At 39.2% G+C, this 21753-nt stretch overlaps 1 protein-coding gene across 1 annotated transcript in view; it reads right to left on the reverse strand.

Annotated features, from left to right (window-relative positions):
• nexn (nexilin (F actin binding protein)) overlaps positions 1–21753 on the reverse strand; it is a 60655-nt gene that overhangs the window by 13094 nt on the left and 25808 nt on the right. Inside the window, exons 4-10 of the mRNA XM_051933014.1 lie at positions 20911–20992; positions 20672–20820; positions 10928–11128; positions 7861–8037; positions 5977–6165; positions 4080–4271; positions 1033–1086 (exon numbers count right to left, since the gene is read on the reverse strand). Coding sequence (XP_051788974.1) covers positions 1033–1086; positions 4080–4271; positions 5977–6165; positions 7861–8037; positions 10928–11128; positions 20672–20820; positions 20911–20992 — 1044 coding nt within the window. The remainder of the gene's footprint in view (positions 1–1032; positions 1087–4079; positions 4272–5976; positions 6166–7860; positions 8038–10927; positions 11129–20671; positions 20821–20910; positions 20993–21753) is intronic.

Here is a 21753-nt window from a genome sequence, read left to right on the forward strand (position 1 = left end):
ACATCTAAAAGAGGTTTGAGTGTTATCCCAGGGCAGTCTTAGTGCAGGGGCCCAAGATGTTTCCGATGCCTATGTATGTCTCTGTTTTGCTATCAAAACAGGAGCCTGTGATGTTGTTAAGACGGCCCTGCATTATCCTGCCCTACATGACCCCAAAAAAAACACAAAATAAGGAAAATAGTTTTGACATGCATGCTGTCACCCGGTGTTTGGACCTTGTTTTGGCTTTACACAATGTCGCTTGGTGATGATGAAAGCGTATCCAGGGCCAGCACGTTAAGAGCAGTGTGAGTGCAGGCCAGTGAGCGAGTAGGGAGTCGGGGGACAATCGTGCTCAGGCAAGGAATGGAACAAACATGCCTTAATCTCAAAGAGCAGGACTGCAGTGAAACTTCTCTGCGTGTAGAATATAGTCATCTCCTCCGACGACACTACGTCTCGCTTCTTTTAATGCCCATGCTTGTTCAGCCTCTGCTAGTTAAAAATGGTTCTTCATACACTTCGTTAATTTTAGTGTTTCTTTGTATCATTGTTTTACACTTTCTCTTAATGATGCTGAGTGGTAAGGCATGAATATTTAGAAAAATATTGGTCTTCTAAAATTGCAATAAATAAAAAGAGATTGTGGCTAAGGGAAGGCTTACTGGAATCGATTTTTAACTGAAACAAAGTGAAAGCAGCAGCAGCAACGAGACAGCATACCACAATTTAACGTGCACTGCAATGTCCGAAAGCATAATACAGCACATCACTTTAACTGCTCGTTCTGTTTAGCAGTTAATCCTCTTGCCTGTTAATGAGAACAGGACAGACTCATAATAAAAGAATGCATATTGTCTAGCAATTCTAGTAAACAAGTCAGTTTCAATTTGTATTTGGTTTTATGGCTGAATTAAATCTTTAATTTAGGAAGTGTGTAGTGACACGCATCTGCAAAAACACAGTCTGGATGACCTATTAGTCGCCCATATATTAGTTACAAAGCAGGCACCCACCAGATAAATAATTTATTAAAATGTTGAAATATCTTACATCATCCTCTCCATAATTCTTCAGCAGAGAACTTTCCTGATCCTGGACTGGACTCTTAAAAATAATTAGGAAAATGGAACACAGCAGTGCATGAATTGCCACACGAAGCACAATTGCAAGCTCATCACAGATTAAGGCCATTCTTTAAAAATAAAATAAAAAAAGGCAGCAAAACCCAAGCATTTAATATAACATTATTAATTCTTTGTTTAATCAAAATCAGGTCCTGATCCAAAACATCACTTACAGTTAAAAGTATATGCAACATTCATCTTAATAAGTGGTTCTACCATAGGGGCAAATCAGTCTGTTTTCAAACCTGCTTGGCTCCATGTGAAGTTTGATGCTACAGCATAAGCTAGTGGCCACCATGTTAATGTTTTGCTGGATAGTCCATAGGAGAAATAAACAATTTGAACTTTTACTTTTTTGTAATTATGTACAAATGATTGTGGTGGAGTTATTTTGGGTTTATTAATGAAGGTAAAATCTGTTTGACAAAAACATACAAGTTCAATGCAATGCCATAACCCTAACCCTAACCTTAAGGTTGGTGGAGGGGTCCCTGATGTTAAAATAGTAGGGATGGGCCCTATCTTAGGGACTTGCCCCAAACCGAACCCTAAACTTAAGGTGGGTGGGGGGTTCCCAGATGTTAAAATAGTTGAAACAGTGAGTTGGGACCCTAAGGTCAAGTTTTTCCCTTTTGCAGAGGAGTGGGGGGAGGAGGACCTTTTGACCATTGATATACCATATAATTTCACATTGGGACAAACTGACCCGGCTCAAACCCCTAATCTTAAAGTAAAATCGAATGTATGTGTGGGTATTTGATGAACGTCTTTAGATAGATAGATAGATAGATAGATACTTTATTAATCCCATTGGGAAATTCACAAAAAAATATAATATATGTAATATACTTTAGCTGGTACATGGCTTTGTCTACCTTCTTGTCTAAAATGTGTTAAAGCAAAGTGCACCTCATTTAAATTTGGGGCAGTTATACAGTGCATACAGCAAAAAAGTAAGTGAGGTCTTCGCTTCCACCTCATCCCAGAAGAAGGAACGCTTATTACATAATGCATCATTTTAGAGGACTGAACGTTTTCACCTCCCAATATAATTGAAAGGTTCTTAGCCATTTTACCTTTCACCACTTCTGCAGTAGGCAGCCCGAAGGGTATGAGTCACGCTAAGTAGGAACAGTAACAAAATTTGGTTACGTGAAGCTTTGGTTTCCTTTGCACAGTTACTGTGCTCATTCAGAGCAGATGTTTAAATATACTGTATTTACAACAGTAAAGCTTTTCTTGAGGAGAATCTGCTTGACTGAATAGTCGTCCTCACGTAAAGCTTAATGTTAATCGTCATACTTTCTTACTAGGAGTGAATGAATTGGGAGTTTTTAGTTAAGACGTTAAAATATAATGAATTGAGATTAGTGTGCTTGTGGGAAAGGCTAGGAAGAAGCCTATGAGATTTAACAGACAAGAGGAGCCTGTCTAGCTAATAGCTAAGCGGTCCCAATATCTCATCCAGATTTTTCTTAAAGGCTGTCAGGGTTCCTGCTTCAACTCCACGTCTCGGTAGTTTGTTCCAGAGTCCCGCAACACTTTGTGTAAAGAAGTGCTTCCTGGTCTCAGTCTTAAATGCAGTTCCCCTTAAATACCACTGATGTCCTCAAGTATAGAATTCATCCTAAGTTGAAAGAGTTCTGCTCTCTGTACTTTTTTAAAAGCCTTTGAGAGTTTTGAAGACCTGGATTAGTTCCCCATGCAGTCTCCAGTGCTCGAAACTAAAACAGTTTTAAATGAGTTCGGCATGTCCTTAAGTCTTGGGGTGCATTTGGTGGCTCTCTTCTGCACAGCTTCAAGTGCTGCTATGTGTAGAAGCCATTGCTAATCTCAGATTTGTTAAAAGAAAATCTACATTGCCCACATTACTCAAGGAATGATTTTTGGAAGTAAAAATATTTTAAATTTCAATTCCCTTAGGGAGTGTTTTGTTTAGCAAGATGCAGATCCTACCTTTGAAGTGAAAGGCCGTATCGTAGCCGATCATGCAGGCTGAGTGACTTGCCTTCTCATGGGAGAAAACCTGACTTCTGGTTTAATCACAAGTTCTAAAGGAGAGTTTCACACCATTTGTCTGTGAGTTGGAAGTAAGTCATTCTGCAAAATGACGGCTCCAACCATTAAAGTAAATGAACAACGGAATTGCTGAAGAAGAGGTTTAGTATCAGGACTGTCCAGGTCTAATTCCTGACATAAACCCTATAGAAGTATGATGGCAATGGCAGTCAATGGAAGGAAATATTGCAAAGATTGAATAGTGAAACAAAAAAATGCTCCATCAATATAACTGATCAGCTGTTCCACAATTTTAGGCAATGGTAGCTGGGGTTAAAATTTCTTAAGGAGAAGCTTTTCAAGGTTTCCATGTTTTTGCACGTTGTGCTTGATTAAACAAGTGCAATATGTGTGAGTTATCAAGTAATTTGAGTTAGCCAGATCTAATCATATCTTAACTATAAACTTTAGCCGAATTCATGAACCATGGTTTGCCAGTCAAGTGACAACCGATTTACACAAAATAAAAAGTAATGAAAGAACGGGTGGGAGAGTTAGCTGGTCATGTTAGAAGCAGTTAGTATGCAGCCCTTCTTGGTGTCTGCTGAGCACAAAGCCATAAATGTCAGCCAAAGCGTATTTATCCCTGTCATTTTAAAATTGACCACAGATAAAAATAGTTTTTTATTCTGCCAAATTGTCACTGTGTGTTTATATTTAATAAATACGCAACACTAAGTTAATTTATATGCATATTTTAAATAGAAATAATCATTTCCATGAAATTGTATCATTGTAACGTTGACTAATGCATAATTGAAACATTGTTTTGTCATTCAACAAATAAGGTTGCTGATTCCTTCACCTTTTCTAAATCTCATTTTCTTAAAGTAAACTTAAACTTCTTCTATCTGAGTGCAGCCCAATTTTTTTGTGATTTATTTAACCCAGGATTCAAGCTACTGTGACACTCACCATACTTTTCCGCGCTTCTGCAAAGAACCTTTTCTCCTCTTCCAGCCTTTTTTTTGCTTCTTCCTCGGCTTTCTTTTGCTCTTCTTGCTGTCTCTGTTTTTCTAGCTCCTCAAAGCTTATTGCAAGTTTACCTGGCTTGAGGGATTCTTTTGAGAGAATTGCTGCAAGAACTTCATCATCTTCATCTAATACCTGCAAGGAAAAGAAAACGGGACATCATAGGCAATGGCTATAAACAGTTCACCGAAACAACTGCATAGACGTGAAAGTCTTCTAACAGATTAATAAAGTATTGAGTAAAGCTAAATTGGTAAGGAAATAATCCAAAAGGTGGTTGATGCCACCACTAACACAAGTGTTCTCGGAGTGTTACAGTTGTATAAATTGTGGGGAAGCAAGTGTGATTTATGAGCCAAATCGCCAGCAAAGAAAAAAAGATGTCTGTCATTTTTGGTGAAACTGTTGCTAACTGTAGTAATGATCACAGTAATGAATTTTAAAAAAATCTGTAGCTTAAAAGAAATTACTTTTGGTCTTTAAATGATTGAAAGTGGGTGAGTTTAAGCAATGCAAAAACCCTTGAAAGTACCAACTCCATTGAGCAAAGCATCAAAAAGAGAAGAGTTCACTTCAGTAAGTTTTTACTGCGTACAAAACAGAAGCCCAAATGAAATGTCACTTTCCCACATTCTACATTGTGTTTTCTTTTTTCTTTTTTTTCTACTGAAGGAGGAATGACGCATGAGCTCTAAGGGCTGGTTTATACTTCACGCTCAGAACGCTTGCATGCACGCATCGTGGCTGCTATATCTTCCCAGCTTTCTTTTGATGCATCCTCTGAGCACATTGCCGAGAAATAAATGGAATAAGTTGCCGTAACAGCGAAAATTTGGGTGGCGTTTGTGTTCAAGTTTTGGTACGTGATGTCAGTGTCGTCGTTTACTATCAACGTGTGATGGCAGGCTTGCAGATCCAAGAGGGTAAGTGTGCGTGCTTCTCGTATACTCAATACAAGTGTTGCATATTCCCCATCGTAATGACACGATACATTTAAAAGTCTCGCTTACCATCTTGTGTCACTGTTGCACCTTCACAACAGCATTAGAATGCAAAGAATTTTTAATTTTTAACTTTCTTCCCTCAACTCACAACACAGCAAAACCGGATGTTGTTTTTTCACTGCGATGATTTGTCACACCGCCACCTGGTGGAATCCTTCAGATTTACTTAAAGTATGTGTGCAAATACAGGGTGAATCAAAATTATGTTAACACTAATGGATTATTTTTATCTTAACCACACTTTTCCAGGTCGATGGATAGGTCGTGGTGGACCATTGCCATGGCCTCCGTATTCCCCTGATTTGGCATCCTGTGGTTTCTGGTTATGGGGTATGGTGAAGGAGCGTGTGTATAACAGGAAAGTTTGTGATATCAATGAGCTGAAGGACAGAATATGGACTGCGATATCTATTCCCCACAAAATGTGTGTCCGGGCTTTAGATGGTACTGTTGCTCATTGGTTTTTGTGTGTTGAACATGATGACAAAAAGGTTGACACATTCCTGTAAATCCTCCTGCACATATGAAGTATGTTTTGTGAATAAATTGTTTCCGCCATTCAAATGTTAACATAATTTTGACTCGCCCTGTATAGTCGATGCATAGCAGCAGTAGCAACATCCTGAAGCGCACGCATTGCTTAGCATTAAGTATATCCCCCAACCTAAGGCAACACCCGTACTACTTCTGCCGTCCTACTGCCCACTAACTTAAACTTGATCATCTCTGCTGCTTACTAAATTTGCCACCAAGTCTCTGCAATGAAAGCAGCAGCTGCTCTCGGACGGGTACAAACACAATAATGAACAAAAGTAAATAAAGGAAATCACACTGACCATGCTTTTTCTGGCTTCAGCAAAGGCTTTCCTTTCTTCTTCAATGCGCCTTTTAGCTTCTTCTTCAGCTTTCTTTTTCTCTTCCTCAATTCTTTGCCTTTCAAGCTCTTCAAAGCTTAGCTTTAGTTTTCCTGGACGGAACTCTTCTTTTGTAGGACTGGATTCCAAATCATCCTCATCTAAATTGTCCTGCAATGTAAAAAAATATATATATAATTCTGTATTATTCCCTTTATTATGTACATCTGTGTAGTCCGATATTGGAACTATATAATTCTCGTGTCAATAATAATGTTATTGACCTAATTATTCCTACAAAAATGAAATTATACACAAGGTGATCAGTTTTAATTTCATCCATTTTTTTTTTTTAAAAGCCTAGAGTGAATTAGTGTCCCTGAGTATTTTTCCTCCTTTCAACAAGTTTAATATTAAAGTTATAAATTAGGCTGTCACTACTGTACTGCCCAAACAGTTAAAACAAAAGTGAATTCCTGAAAGAAATAGTGGAGCTCCTGTGCATCAACAGAGCCCCGTGTCACAAAAAGTGAGCACATCTGTCCATCCTTCTCAATTTCAGGTGCTAACTAGGACAACACATGCTTTCTCGTAAAACTGAATTGGAAATATAGCTGCTAATTAAAACATGACTTTAAAGTCAAAATTAACATTTACAGTATATAGAAAATTATGATGCATTGAATAATTTGTTTATCAAAGACAGTTATAGCAGTGCAAAAGTAATAATCGCCACCCTCAGACACTGGCAACACTGCCTTTAGTAGAGGGAGTTACAACCAGACACTTGAGATCTTGATGAATTTGTCACCGTGCTTTGGAAGATTTTTTTGATGTACTACTCCATTTAGGGCAGCTGTAACAAAATAACTACTGCAGGCCTTCAAGCATAAATTGTTGCTTTTTAGGTTATGCCTGACTTTTCAGAATTTTAGTTCTGAATGCTTGTGTTGTAAATCCCCAAAGATCCAGCTCCATGTCAGCTTTACTACCTGGACTGCTAAGCTGATATTCTTTTGATAACAACAGTGATTCTTTCGGTAATGGTAAGTGATCCAGGCCCTGATGCCACAGTACCACACCAAGACATTTCCACCAGCGTTTCCTCTTCACACAAAGAACCACAGACACACGGAATAAATTACCAGGTAGTGTGCTGGAGAGTTAAAACTTCAGGGATCTCCACTTGACGTTACTTTGGATAATGTAGATGAATAGGATGGACACGCTAATTGGGTTGAATGGTTTCTAATGGACTTGACTGTTGGTATGAGATTCTTGTGTTTCTCCCCACATAACCATACCTGACAGTTTTTGTCTCTACAGAACACAGTTAAGGAACATTTTAAAACTCATACACATTTCGGCAAACTTGAGGTAAGAAATCACTGTTACGCTGACATGAGTTCAATTTTCCTGTTGGTGGACTCATGAACTTACATTTACAGAGTTGAGAAGGAGAGTCCTAGGATCTCTAGATGTTGTTCTTTGTTTCTTTCTGATTTTACAAAAAAAGTGAACGAGCACAATATCATTTTTTTTCTGCATTTACTCATAACATCTCAACTGTGGTTTGGTGGAATCCCCCTGAACCTTCGAATTGACTTTTTAATTCTAATTCTAATTCATAGTCCACATGTATGTTTTTTTTCTGATGTTTTACTTGATGATGACATTTATAAATACAATCCAACAAAAACATCTAACCAAATTCATAATGCAAAGAATGAGACCAGGGCACACATTATTTATCACACTATGTATATTGTAAGCATTGAAGTATGAATAACTTTTTTTTTTATAATTAGGTTTTGCCTACTGGAGAAACAGCAGAATATTTAGAATTAAATGTTTTTTTGTTTTTACCATTTGGAGTCTGGCTTCTTCAAAAGCTCGCTTTTCCTCTTCAAGTCTTTTCTTGGCTTCCTCTTCAGTTTGCCTTTTTTGAAGTTCCTGTCTTTCCTTTTCTCCTTCCTCGAAAGTCATCTTAAGTTTTCTGGGAGTGATCTGCTCTTTGCATTCTTTAATCGGTGCATCCTCTTGCTAAACGAACAAAAACAATTTCTTTCATGGTTACTGATTAGAGAATGAAATAGTTAAGTATACTTACTTTATATTCAGCCATTAATTGTCAAACCCACTAATCCATTTCACAGGCATGGAGAACTGGTTCCCATCTCGGGTAAAGCTGGGTTGAAGTTCAACACAGGGCACCTTCACACACCCCTACACACTTTTTTGCGATGAATTTAGAGTTGCAGTTTAACTTAAGACACACAGGTTGGAATGTTGGAGTGTAACCCATGTAGAGAAGACAAGCATTTTGCAGATTCCTCGCATGTAGTGTTCACAATGTACAAACCCAGAACTGCGTAGAAGCAACACTAACCGCTTACTCACTGCGCTATGCATGAGCTTTATATGTGACGTGGGGTTGCCTGTGGGCCAGGAATTGTCCCTTGCACCTTCTTAAAACATCCTGCTTTATCAATAATCACACCATATTATGACCCTTAGTGTTCCGTAAGACCCCATTAAATGTGTGTTTCATATGTAGATTGTATGTGTATATAATTTACACCTAGCATTAAAATGTGGCTCCAGTGTCCACTTGGATTTATCTGCAAACTGGCAGCTCATTATGAACCAACAAGGAAAACAGAAGAGGTGCTGACATATCACACTGCCGTGAAGAAGCCGAGTGTTTTAGCATGATGCCAAAGACTTGATGAGCTCAAGAAGAACTTCACACAAGCTACTGCTGCGCTGTTGGGACTGGCCACCTTTCTGCGGTATGCCTGACTACTGTCACCTTTTCTTTTTGACTGAATGTAGGGAGAAAACGCATTTCCACTTGTGTTAAATGTGATTGCTGTCCATTTCAACTCTGCAAGTGTTGTGTGGCTGTGTGTCTTCTGTCACCAGCATGTGGTCAAGTGCCATGATAATGCAGGTGTAAACTGATGCACTCTGCCTTAGCTACACATTTTTGCATGTGTCCATCCTGCCACTCTTACTCAAATTTATACGCTGACATAATTTTTTTTTAACTTGGTTCTGATTTCAGTCCTGTGGCTGCTGCCAGATTTTCTAACTTGCTGTAAAGTGCAGGAAAAGAAAATCTGAGAGAAAGTGGAAAGACGGCTTCAAGAGTGACATGAGGCAGAATGTGACTGTGATGAGCAGTGAGGCAACTGGGTGTAGAAAGTGTGGCGGTAGTTATTTTTTGATACTTTCAGGATCGAGCAGGGGTATATAAAGTGTTGGTCTTACTGAAGGCCAAAAAATGAGTTTAACACCATGATGTACGGTGTGCATTTCGAGACGCAAACTTTCAACAAATCAATGAGTCAGGTTGGAAAATAACAAGGAAATTGATTAAAATTAATGAAGCGGTACATACAATCTGAGGAAGATCTTGTTAATTTTAAACTTGTGCCCTTTTTATTTGTTGTTTAACCAAAAGGCATGCTTTAGTTGACTTATTACCGATTAAAGACTATTTACTTGATGTGTATAATCCTATTGCTGGACGAGTGTCTTATCTAAGTGGCATCTCCTGCAGGGCAGAAACCAACCCAGGACACCAGAGTATTATCACACAAACACACACACTTGGTGCTGGCCATTCTAGGATTATCACTTACTCTGACATGTGTGACTTTGGGATGCTGAAGTCCCGACGGTGACCAGACTGTGTTTTAAACCTAGTCTTTTCGGGCTGGGAGACAGCAGTGTGCTACCTTTCCAGTCCTGCCATAAACTAAATTTAATGTAGAAGCCATCTTTTGTATTTTTCAAACCCAGGAGTCCAGAGTATCATACATGGTTCTGTCCCAGGTGTTACTGCTGGGAGAGAAGATGATTCTCCTTTCCTCTTTAAATGGGGGCATATAGAAAATAGTTAGATCGTGAAGTAAATTGGAATTTGATAATAACTATTTAGGTAATTTATGGTTGTTGAAAAAGTTAGCGAAATAATAGGCTGTACTATAAAACCTATTCAGTACTGTAGCATTTGATATCCTCGTCATCACAACACTAAAAGCTAGAGCAGAGCATCATGCCCTGCTTTGGCAGGCTAACAGAATTAATCCTGTGTGTGGACTGGTGCCCTGTCCAGGGATTCTCCCAGCGTTGTGCCCAATGATTGGTATAATAGGCTTCAACAATCCCAGAACTCTGCCATGGATAAGCAGGTTAGGAAGATGGATGAATATTCTAATGGAGAAAGCTCTTTGGTAACCTGAAGGTTTGCATAATTCTGAAAAGGCATCAACAGAGGCAACGCGACAGAATATTTTCAGTTAATGACTGAATCTCACACTGGAAGTCTCTGATGAAAATTAAGCAGTGTACTGTATTTAAGATACAAGCCAGGAAGCACTTCTTTACACAAAAGCATGTGGGAATTGAAGTAATTATTAAATCAAGAGGTTGAATGGAACACTCTGACGACTTATACATAATGTTTGAATGCAGCATTGTGAAAACTTGGCTATCTGCTAACCAAACAAGCGTGATAGACTTGGTGTCTTTCTCTTCATTAATAACCTCGAATGGTCTGAGCAGGTTCGCACTGCCTTATGCTCCTTGTTCTAAGATTAAACTTCTTTCTTTGTAAAACTGACCTTGATTAGTGCGCTGTGAAAAGTCCCTGATAATTAAAGTGTCACCAGACAGCCGCTTCTCGTTTACATCAGCGGGCCGCACTGCCTTCGTGTATTTGCAGTTTGAAGTCTGTCTTGATAAAGTCAGTCTGCAGAATGCTAATTAACTCGTGGTGACGTGAAGCACATGGCTCACAAAAGTAGAGTGATGCATGGGCTCGATGGTGATTTTTCTATTCTACAGGTTTGCTTAGCAGTTGTAAACTTCAGTTCCCCAGAGCACACCATGTTGTTAACCTCTTAATGTCTTGCAGTAGTCTTACCAACATAGTTGATGACTGGCGCTTTGCCTCACGGAAGGAACGCCGGTGGTGTTCGTATCTCTTTTTTTTCTCTTCTTCAGTTTTCTTCTTCTCTTCCTCCTCCCTGACTTTTTCTAGTTCTTCAAAGTTGAGTTTAATTTTGCCTGGATTTTTGGCCGTTTTTGATGGTGTTTCTTCAACAACACTTGTATCTTCAACTTCCTTTTGGTTTAATCGATTTTTAATGAACATGCAGAAAAAGAATACAGCATGTAGGGAGACAGGTAATTTAATTACACAGCATAAGAAGAGAGAATATTTATTTTGTTGTAAATGACTCCTAAAACCCCTCACCTATACAAGTGGCATCAACCCTACAGGCTAGCAGGAGCAAACAATAAAGGAATTACTTGGGCAAGCTTATTAACAGATGGCTGCTAAGAAAAAGACTTGACATGTTGGTAGAAATTTGCCATTGCAGGCTGTAAGTTAGAGTGGGATTGCCCACATTTCCTTGATGTGGTTCACAAGTCTTTTGCTTAAGTTGTAGCTGTAAGCCACTCTTTCACTGACACTTCAACTAAACTGTAAGTTCTTCTCACAGGGCTTCTCTTTTGAAAGCGATTTCTGAGCCTCGTTTGAAAAGTTTCATTAATCACAGGCAGAAGAAATCCTGAGATGTCTCCGTATTGCACCTTTAACCCCATAGTCAGAACGTTCTCCCACCTCTAATGGACAAAATATCAACCAAAAGGTTGGGCTTATTTGCATCCAAGAAGTCAATGGCAAAATGTCCAACTCCTTCTTTACAACTCAGCATTAAATCTGTGCTCACTGCTAGGCCTTAAGTTCTGCTATGCAGCAGGACCTCTCTTGAATAGTTTTTGGCCAAAGCAAAGGCTAAGAGGTATTTTTACTCCATCAGATAACTTAAGAGCTGGACTTTAGGAGCAGAACACCATTCTTAATGGAGTAAAGCAAAGATACTACATTGAGTCCAACTCTGCTAAATGATACCAAAGTGTACAATCCAGGGACCATGTGTAAACCAATTTGTTTATCTTGCTAAATAAGAGAGCTGAGTAATCACTGACTGCCCAACAGATGTCATTTTTATGTTGGCAACAGAGGACCACTACATATGAAACATCAAAAGACTAACCCTGCAGTAAAGCCAGCAACCAGAGGTTGAGAATAAAGCAAGGAAGGAGAAAAGGACTCGGACAACGAAGGGCAAAAGCACAATTAACATCCTTCCACACGTACCAGAGAATGCTGACCACCAAGGAATCAGGACAAAGCATTGACTCCACCAGCAGACGGTAAGAATCAATGGACAAGTACACTTCAAGTGCCTTGTTTCAGACACTATTACCCATAACCTTGTGGTTAAGGAGAAACCAAGTTAAGTATTCACACATAATTTCTCGTTTTTGCTGTTGCCTAAATTGAAGGTAATAACTTGTGTGAGGTGCTTGCACAAGCCATTCTACCACTTTAGACAAAACATTGTTGTTCCTCCTCTCTTGAAATTGCAACATCTCAACCAATAGGCAATAAGATATAAAAGGCGTGTGCAGTTCAGTATTTGTACGTTGATGCACACTAAGTATTGCAGCATTATGCCACTTCCACTTTGAATTCTACTCTGGTTGATTATATTGCAATCATGGTGGGCAATATGAGCCCTGCAAGTTTTCTGAAGCTTTACTCACTGGTCAATACACCAGTCTTACCCCAGTACAAATCCTACGACAATGACGCCCCGTCTCTCTGACACGTCAACAGGGGGAAAAAAAAAATTGCACAAACCAGATTTACACAAGTAGCTAAAAATGCATTATTATGTTAATAAATAGTATTACATTAATTAAGCATAGTGTACACACTGGAACTTCATGTGCAGCTTTAATGTTCTGTTCAAGTCCTTATTCTATAGAGACTGTCCTGTGTCCTCTTACTGCAGGGATCATTCAAAATGGCCTCACATTTTTTTTTAATGTTAGCTGCTGCTCAGTATCTTCTTTTGACAAGACACAGTTTTTAGCACTGTGCTTGAGAGCAGAACTGTGTTTGTCTGCTGTTACTTGAAGCAAAGCAAAGTATTTAGTGGAATCCGTGGCTTCATCACTTCACAGTGCCGGACTATCACCCTTGGTAACTGAGGCTACATCCACACTATTATGTTTTCGTTTCGAAAAGGTGTTTTTAAACAAAAATGATCTTCATTCAAACTAACATTTTCACATTGTTTTTGAAAATATCTTGGTCAAGATTAGTGTTGGATTTCAGTATCGATGCCAACTTTTGAACCTCAGTACTGGTACCAAAACAGTTCTGAAGCAGATAACTCTTAAGACCTCATGATGTGCCGCACTGTCTCGCTGCAGTACGCACCGCTGCCCTCTTGATAGTCATGAAGTACCAATCGTATTAAAGTAATAATGAGGGGCATCCCTCGTGAAGTTGCAATTGCATCAAAGTGCATAGCTTTGTTTCATGAAGTCCACAAAATGGATGTTTTTTCACAACTGCAATAGATATTGAAAGAAAAGCTGGTGTTTACTTCCAGTACTTATCACACTGTTTGTGACACTTCAAGTCCCCCGTCGGCTCCTGGGTGGGAGAGTGGAAATCTTTGCGAATGAGTGTAATCGGCGCCATCGAAGCAGGACTCTGTTTGTAAATTGCCCTGCACAACTACTTACTGTCCCTTAAGGTAAGTTCGGGTCACTAAAACCCCACAACATTCGAGGTTGCTTTTGTGATTAATTATTTTAACAAGTAAATCTCGAAATGCTGGTACCATATTGTTTTAAAATTTGTTTTTTTTGTTTGGTACTTTTCCAGCACCGGTGTATAGCTTAACCCTAGTCCAAATTAAGACAGCCAAAACTTGATTGCTGTAGACTGTAGCCTACACTGTGCTTGCGTACAATGGTGGAAAAATCCCTGATGGGACTTTAATGCTGGCTGCCATGGGATTTACCAAAGAATTGTAGCAATTGGTAAATATTTTCTTTTTGCACATGTATGCAGCATTCAAACTGTATAAAAATATAATTTAGGTGTACGGTTAAGCAAAAGAAGAATCATGGAAAGTAACTCTTATGTGTTCGCCATATTGGAATATACTTTTCTTTCATGAAGCAGAGAAAGAGACAATGTAATGAGCAGGATCCAATCAGTGAAGGGCCATATAATGAGCACAAACCAATCAGAGAGTGATTAGAGGCTATGTTTAAAAACAAAAAAAAAAAACTGCTTGTTCACTGTCCATATTCTACCACCCCAAAGAGAGTTTTCAGAGGTTGAACACCCTGTAGTGGTGTGCATGAAAGGCGAAAATGGAGACTAATGGATGCTCTTTTATAATTCATAGGAATATAGTTTTGCTTGTTTTACTTCACTGTCTATAGTTGAACATTTGGCCACCCTTAGGCTAAAGTGTTGCTCTAGGCAACTGAATTATTTGCTAGTCCTGCTTTTGTGAACGATAAGCATTTAGTTGTTATTAAGAAAACTAATGTAGCCTTTTACTAAATCAGTGCAGCTTCAGTCACACAGTACTTTGAAGCACTGCTTAGCTTAAACACACACACACACACACACACACACTCAATGAGGTGCCACAAGGGGTTGGGGTCAAAAAGAAACGTATCACAGTAAAGTCTGACCCACCTCAATGACTGAAAGACCAGAACTGTGACAAACCAGTTATGAATTAATATTATTTCTTGGGGTACATTTTTAGATACAAATTAAGAAAATATAATTCACAAGTGTTACTGTATGTTTTTTTTCTATAGGAGAGAAAAAGTCAAACCAAGCAAACACAGATTTATGTTTTGTGTTAGTTATTGTCTGTATATTCTTGCACATATCCATCTTCTGTTACCTTTTAGTTTTAAATAAACTATTGTTTTATTGCAGGACATCTATTTGGGTTATTTGCTTAAAAATAATCACTACATCCAAACCACAAGCAGAGAAAGTAGAAGTTAATCTGTGTAGAGTTTTGCTAATTTATAAACTTTGCTCACAAATTGAACAGATGTCTTTATAGTTCCGAAGTGCTGGCTGGAGCTTAAAACAGAAATCTCCCACAACACAAAATGTGAAACCAAGTACAGAAAATTGGTGAGGTGGGACCACTGTAGAAATAAACAGAAATATGTCCTACAGTCCAGCAGCCATTATTATAGAACATAGATGTAATTACACAGTGAAAAGAAAAATCAGGTTAGAAACGGCATTTAGCCTTATCAGTAAGAAGGATGTTAAGGATAGAGCTGCCAGGGAAGAGGAAAAGAGGAAGGCCTAAGCGAAGGTTTATGGATGTGGTGAGAGAGGACATGCAGGTGATGGGTGTAACAGAACAAGATGCAGAGGACAGAAAGATATGGAAGAAGATGATCCGCTGTGGCAACCCCTAATGGGAGCAGCCGAAAGAAGAAGAAGAAGAAGTAATCATTTTATATAGTGAATTATATTGTGATAACCGTCCACAAGATCAAAGTTATGTGACTTGATGAGGATGTCACTGTGAGCTCTGCACAACGGGTTTTGCTGTCAGGGTCCAGTGAGAGCCTCTGTATATTTGTGTGTGATTGTTTTCACTTACTATTCTGTCAAATTCAGCAAATTTACACGGCATCCTCAATATCTGGAGCTTCCCCTTTGGGGTTACCCTCATGAACTCGGAACTCCAAAACTAGTTAGATGGCACTTGCATAGTCATCAGTTGACTCAAGTATTTGTTTCCCTTTACGGACTATACCGAAATTTCCTTCCTTTCAACTAGATTGTCTTGCATACAGAGACGTGTGAGCCATGTTATCAGTGAGCAAATAGCCATCCAGTCAGCATCTGAGCGCATTTGTAGGCTCATCTCTGGCCAACGAAACAGGTGGGAGTAACACGGTGTTAAACAGTAGCCCAGGGAGCACACATTAAATGCAATAAACAAACTTAATAAAACAACAACACCATCATTGAGGATAATCTTAACACTTTTTTGTCCTCCTGTCATCTGAAATCTAACGTTTTTGTTCTTCTACAGAACTGGCTTCAGTCAATTCCATTCCACGTCACCAAGATGTGCGTTGTATACCCGGGGCTTCATCCACGATACGTGCCTGTGTGTCGGTCAAGTGTTGTCTTCATTTAATAAAGACATTTTTTCATACATCCTGACAAAATTGAAACAGATTTGGGTTTTGATTGTTAAATTGCTTGTCATTTTCATGTTTGTTATGAGTGTCAGTTTGCTTTTGACAATGATGCTCGAGTGATTACTCATAACTGGGTATTGTGTCTATCACATTTTTAAACATAAATTGCAGCAAACAAAACAGTTGGTTTCCTTCCTGGAAAATGGAAAATAGTCGTGATATATTCTTTTGCTATTTTAATTGGTTTGAAATCGCCATTTGTGGAGCCTTTTCTTATATCTCTATGCACCAGTATGCCGTGTCACACTCAATCTGGGCCTAAATCCTTGTGTGACATGAGTGTGTCCTTGTTGCGTACATTCTTGATGGTTGATGTTTTAAGGGCTTGAATTTGAATGAGAGGTTGTGAAAGTATGTTTTTTTAGTTACATATTAAAAAATGTATTTTTAAATTAATAAAGTGGAAAAATATAATTGTTCCTTTGAGGCCAAATAGAGGCAGAAAGAAATAAAAGGCTTTTGTTATTGGAAGTTGTTTCCCAATTACGGTGGGAGTTCAGAAATAAATGCTTTGCACATAGTGTTAGAGTGTGATGATGTGTCCAGTTGTTACTTCTAGGGTGAAACAGACAGAAAGGACCAAAATGGTAACAGAGAGTTGAGCTTCATTTTGATAACCAAAATCCAGTCCTAAGTTTCAACAAAGTCAAGAACTGTAATCAAAAAAAATCAACTTCAGAAAAACAAAGCAAGAATTCCTTAATTAAACTCGGAAACACAAACCAATAAGAAGTCTTTTTGTTTTCTCAGGTAGCAAGAAGTGAGTAGCGCTGCCCTTTATACTGTTGGCCTGATGACATCACAGGTTGTGACCTCCAGTAAGCCCCTAGTGGTAACCACCCTAGCAACAATACACAAAGAACTTAGAAAATGGACGCTCCCTTGAAAAACAAGATGGCTTTGGAAAAAATGCAAACTGAAATCAACTTTGCCAAATATTATTCACACATGAATGACATGTTCAGAACTGAATTCTTCAGTATTCAAAACTCCTAATGAGGAAAAAAAAAAATTTGAAGAAATTAAATCAGCCGTGTGTGACAAATATTTTAACTTGCATCTTCATCACAGTTAAGTAAGATAGTTTAAGAATGACAGCGAGATGGCTTGTCACTTCTTAAAATGCTCCGATAAGAGAACCAAGGTGTCACATGTAAAGGACATGGTTAGGCTTGTCTGCCCAACCTGGCGTCCATTGTCTGTTTCAGGTTCATGGAGCCAGTGCTTAACAAGGCTTGTTGGAGTGCAGCTCCATTACAGGGCTTCCTCATTTGAGGACACTCCGTTAGCCTGATATGCATGTTTTTGAAATTCAGAAAGAAAACGCATGTAGGCCTGGGGAGAAGAAGTACAAGTAACCTCCACACAGTCTGTGGCAGCTGAAAGAGTAGCAGGTAGAAATAGGGACACATTTTAAATGATGTGGGCATCTCTTTATACAGTGGGTACGGAAAGTATTCAGACCCCCTTCAATTTTTCACTCTTTGTCATATTGCAGCCATTTGCTAAAATCATTTAAATTATTTTTTTTCCCTCATTAATGTACACACAGCACCCCATATTGACAGACAAAAAAAAGAATTTTTGAAATTGTTGCAGATTTATTAAAAAAGAAAAACTGAAATATCACATGGTCCTAAGTATTCAGACCCTTTGCTCAGTATTTAGTAGAAGCACCCTTTTGAGCTAATACAGCCATGAGTCTTCTTGGGAAAGATGCAGCAAGTTTTTCACACCTGGATTTGGGGATCCTCTGCCATTCCTCCTTGCAGATCCTCTCAAGTTCTGTCAGGTTGGATGGTAAACGTTGGTGGACAGCCATTTTTAGGTCTCTCCAGAGATGCTCAATTGGGTTTAAGTCAGGGCTCTGGCTGGGCCATTCAAGAACAGTCACAGAGTTGTTGCGAAGCCACTCCTTCGTTATTTTAGCTGTGTGCTTAGGGTCATTGTCTTGTTGGAAGGTAAACCTTCGGCCCAGTCTGAGGTCCTTAGCACTCTGGAGAAGGTTTTTGTCCAGGATATCCCTGTACTTGGCCTTATTCATCTTTCCCTCGATTGCAACCAGTCGTCCTGTCCCTGCAGCTGAAAAACACCCCCACAGCATGATGCTGCCACCGCCATGCTTCACTGTGGGGACTGTATTGGACAAGTGATGAGCAGTGCCTGGTTGTCTCCACACATACCTCAGTGCAAGACACATGACAGCCCGCATGGAGTTTGCTAAAAGACACCTGAAGGACTCTGAGATGGTGAGAAATAAGATTCTCTGGTCTGATGAGACCAAGATAGAACTTTTTGGCCTTAATTCTAAGCGGTATGTGTGGAGACAACCAGGCACTGCTCATCACTTGTCAAATACAGTCCCCACAGTGAAGCATGGCAGTGGCAGCATCATGCTGTAGGGGGTGTTTTTCAGCTGCAGGGACAGGACGACTGGTTGCAATCGAGGGAAAGATGAATAAGGCCAAGTACAGGGATATCCTGGACAAAAACCTTCTCCAGAGTGCTAAGGACCTCAGACTGGGCCGAAGGTTTACCTTCCAACAAGACAATGACCCTAAGCACACAGCTAAAATAACGAAGGAGTGGCTTCACAACAACTCTGTGACTGTTCTTGAATGGCCCAGCCAGAGCCCTGACTTAAACCCAATTGAGCATCTCTGGAGAGACCTAAAAATGGCTGTCCACCAACGTTTACCATCCAACCTGGCAGAACTGGAGATGATCTGCAAGGAGGAATGGCAGAGGATCCCCAAATCCAGGTGTGAAAAACTTGTTGCATCTTTCCCAAGAAGACTCATGGCTGTATTAGCTCAAAAGGGTGCTTCTACTAAATACTGAGCAAAGGGTCTGAATACTTAGGACCATGTGATATTTCAGTTTTTCTTTTTTAATAAATCTGCAACAATTTCAAAAATTCTTTTTTTTTGTCTGTCAATATGGGGTGCTGTGTGTACATTAATGAGGGAAAAAAATTAATTTAAATGATTTTAGCAAATGGCTGCAATATGACAAAGAGTGAAAAATTGAAGGGGGTCTGAATACTTTCCGTACCCACTATACCTTTGACTAGTGTGCTACGCTGATTATGTCCGCTGCTTTGCATGTTTGTTCCAAAATAAAATTTAGAAAAATTCTACATTTGCTTAGACATTCGTGTGTCATGGTCACGGTACCTAATGACACTTTGATATCTACAATAAGTCTGTGGGCCGCACAGAACTGTAAAGATGAAGTTAATAGGACTACTAATATAACATATTATTGCTGAAGACTTAATAGCAAAAAGTAAGGTTTTTGATGCTTGTTGGGTTTTTGAAGGCAAATGATTGTCTGTTATTTTGACAATAACTAAAATGTGACAAATGCAGTGAATGTACTGCATAGGATGCATATTTCATTTTATTATATTTTATAGAGGACTCTAGAAGAGCCCCTTAACATTTTTGCTTGTGATTTTTTTTTTAACAGGAATTCTGAAATAATAAAGGCTAGATCTTCAGTTAAGAAACTTCATTTCCCCAAAGTAACCTTAAAATGGGGGGACAAAAATGAAATAATTTGTCTTTTCCATTCAATTATACTTTTCCATGTTAATAAGTAACTCCTGTTTTCAGTGCGCTGCTCAGACTCACAACAGTAAATGTTAGAAATATCAAAAAGTGACTTGTTGACGATTTTATGTGGAACTGCTTCACTGTAATAATATTTGAATTTAGATTGTGTTACTGTTTTTAAGCAGTATTTATTTTTCAATTGATAAAACTGTTAGTGAATACGTTTAGTTTGTGCCTTTGGCAGGATGAGATAATCCGCAATGACCACGTAATTCTTACCCTAAGTCTATAAAAGCCACCCCCCCACCGGATGTAGTTGCAGTAAAGTATATCCTCGTTTCCTTATCAGAAGTTCAATTCAGGCTCTGTTGTTGGCACACACTTACTAGAATTGGCTCAGACGTCATGTGAAAGGAGTTGCCCCTAACAATGACTTTTTATTTAAGCGAGTGACGTGTTGGCTTTCTCACTCGATCACTGAGACTTATTGAGCATCAAGTGCCACTCGGGATGTGTTTACACACAATTTGTACTGTTGCCACAGCTTTCCACTTTGATGGCACATCGTTTCCCCAAAAAGGCCTATTAAGTTATCAAAGACCAAATGGACTCCCATTTTACTGCTTCCTCACACGATTCTTTATGTGCTTTGAGCATGAACTGGCTTACAACATGGTGCTCTGTGGTTTCTGCCCCCATGCTCTAAATGAGTCTTATTCGAGCAAACGCATTCAATTCAAGGCGTATCTTTTTTTGTGATGGCCCAATTGTGGTCAGACAAAAAGTTAAGACTACCTGCATGTATACTGTACATCTACAGGTCTACCACTCTTAAATAATAACTTTGCGGCCATACTACTTTCTGTGGATATACTGTGAGATAACTCATTGTACTTTGTGGCACTTTCCACAACTTAATGCCTTGCACATTTTCACTTCCCTTGCATATATGAGTGAGTTATAACCAGACGCACCTCCTGTGCCTTCTTTGCCAGCTCCCGTTGAATCTTCTTCTTTTCCACCAAGTCCTGCGTTAGCCGGCGCTTTCTTTCCTCTACTGTTTTTTTTCTTTCTTCTTCTTTTCTTTGCTTCTCCATCTCTGCAAATTTGCCTTTCACACTTCCTGCAGTCAAGGAGGGATAAGTGAGACCTATCCAGTTATATGCTTGTGGTATCACAGAGATTGTAACTGACGTGCCATTTATTTATTTACCTGTTATCTTCGGCACGTAAGATTTATCTGGTTTTGCTGGCTTAGTGTCTTCCTCATCGTCTGAAGCGAGTAATTCTTTAAGCTGCATGGGAAACAATATGCATAAGAGATCTTTGCAGTCGTTATTTTTACACACTAGATTTTTAAGTACATAAGCAAGCTTGTCTGCCCAGTTAATTTATTTCCTCAGATGATGTAATATGTTTCATCTAATTGAGTATAAATGGAATCTGTGAATCATAACATTTTGTGGTCTGCATCACTGCATAAGTCCCGGGGACATCTTTCTCTTCATTAAATGCGAACACCTTCCAATATAATGTAGTAAACCAACGGACGACTATCTTCACTGGCTCATCTATTTTCATTCAGGTCAGATTTCCATGAACCATTTCACCCATTTCTTTCTTTAACCTTTACCAGACCACCATAATAAGAGTACATTACACAGTCTACAGAACATCACTTATGGACAACAGCAGACAGCGGTGTATTAAAGTATTCTTTCTCTTGTGCACTTTGCAGACACTTGTATGTTTGCTCTCGCCTCTTGACCCCAAATCATCCTGTCGCCTCTCATTCTGCCTGAGAGCTCTGTTATTCTTATAAAATCTTTTGTCATTTTCTACACCGTTAAATTCAGACCAGGGTCCCAGGGGAGGAAGGCTGGAGCCTGTCCCAGATAGCATAGGGCATAAGGCAGGAACAAACCCTGGACAGGGTGCCAAGCAATCGCAGTGACCACATGCACCCTCGCCCACCAAACACACACAAGAGCCAATTTCGTGTCGCAAATCCACCTAACCTGCATGTCTTTGGATTGGGGGTGGAAACTGGAGCACC

Source organism: Erpetoichthys calabaricus, chromosome 10, assembly GCF_900747795.2.
Source record: "Erpetoichthys calabaricus chromosome 10, fErpCal1.3, whole genome shotgun sequence".
Lineage (NCBI taxonomy): Eukaryota > Metazoa > Chordata > Cladistia > Polypteriformes > Polypteridae > Erpetoichthys > Erpetoichthys calabaricus.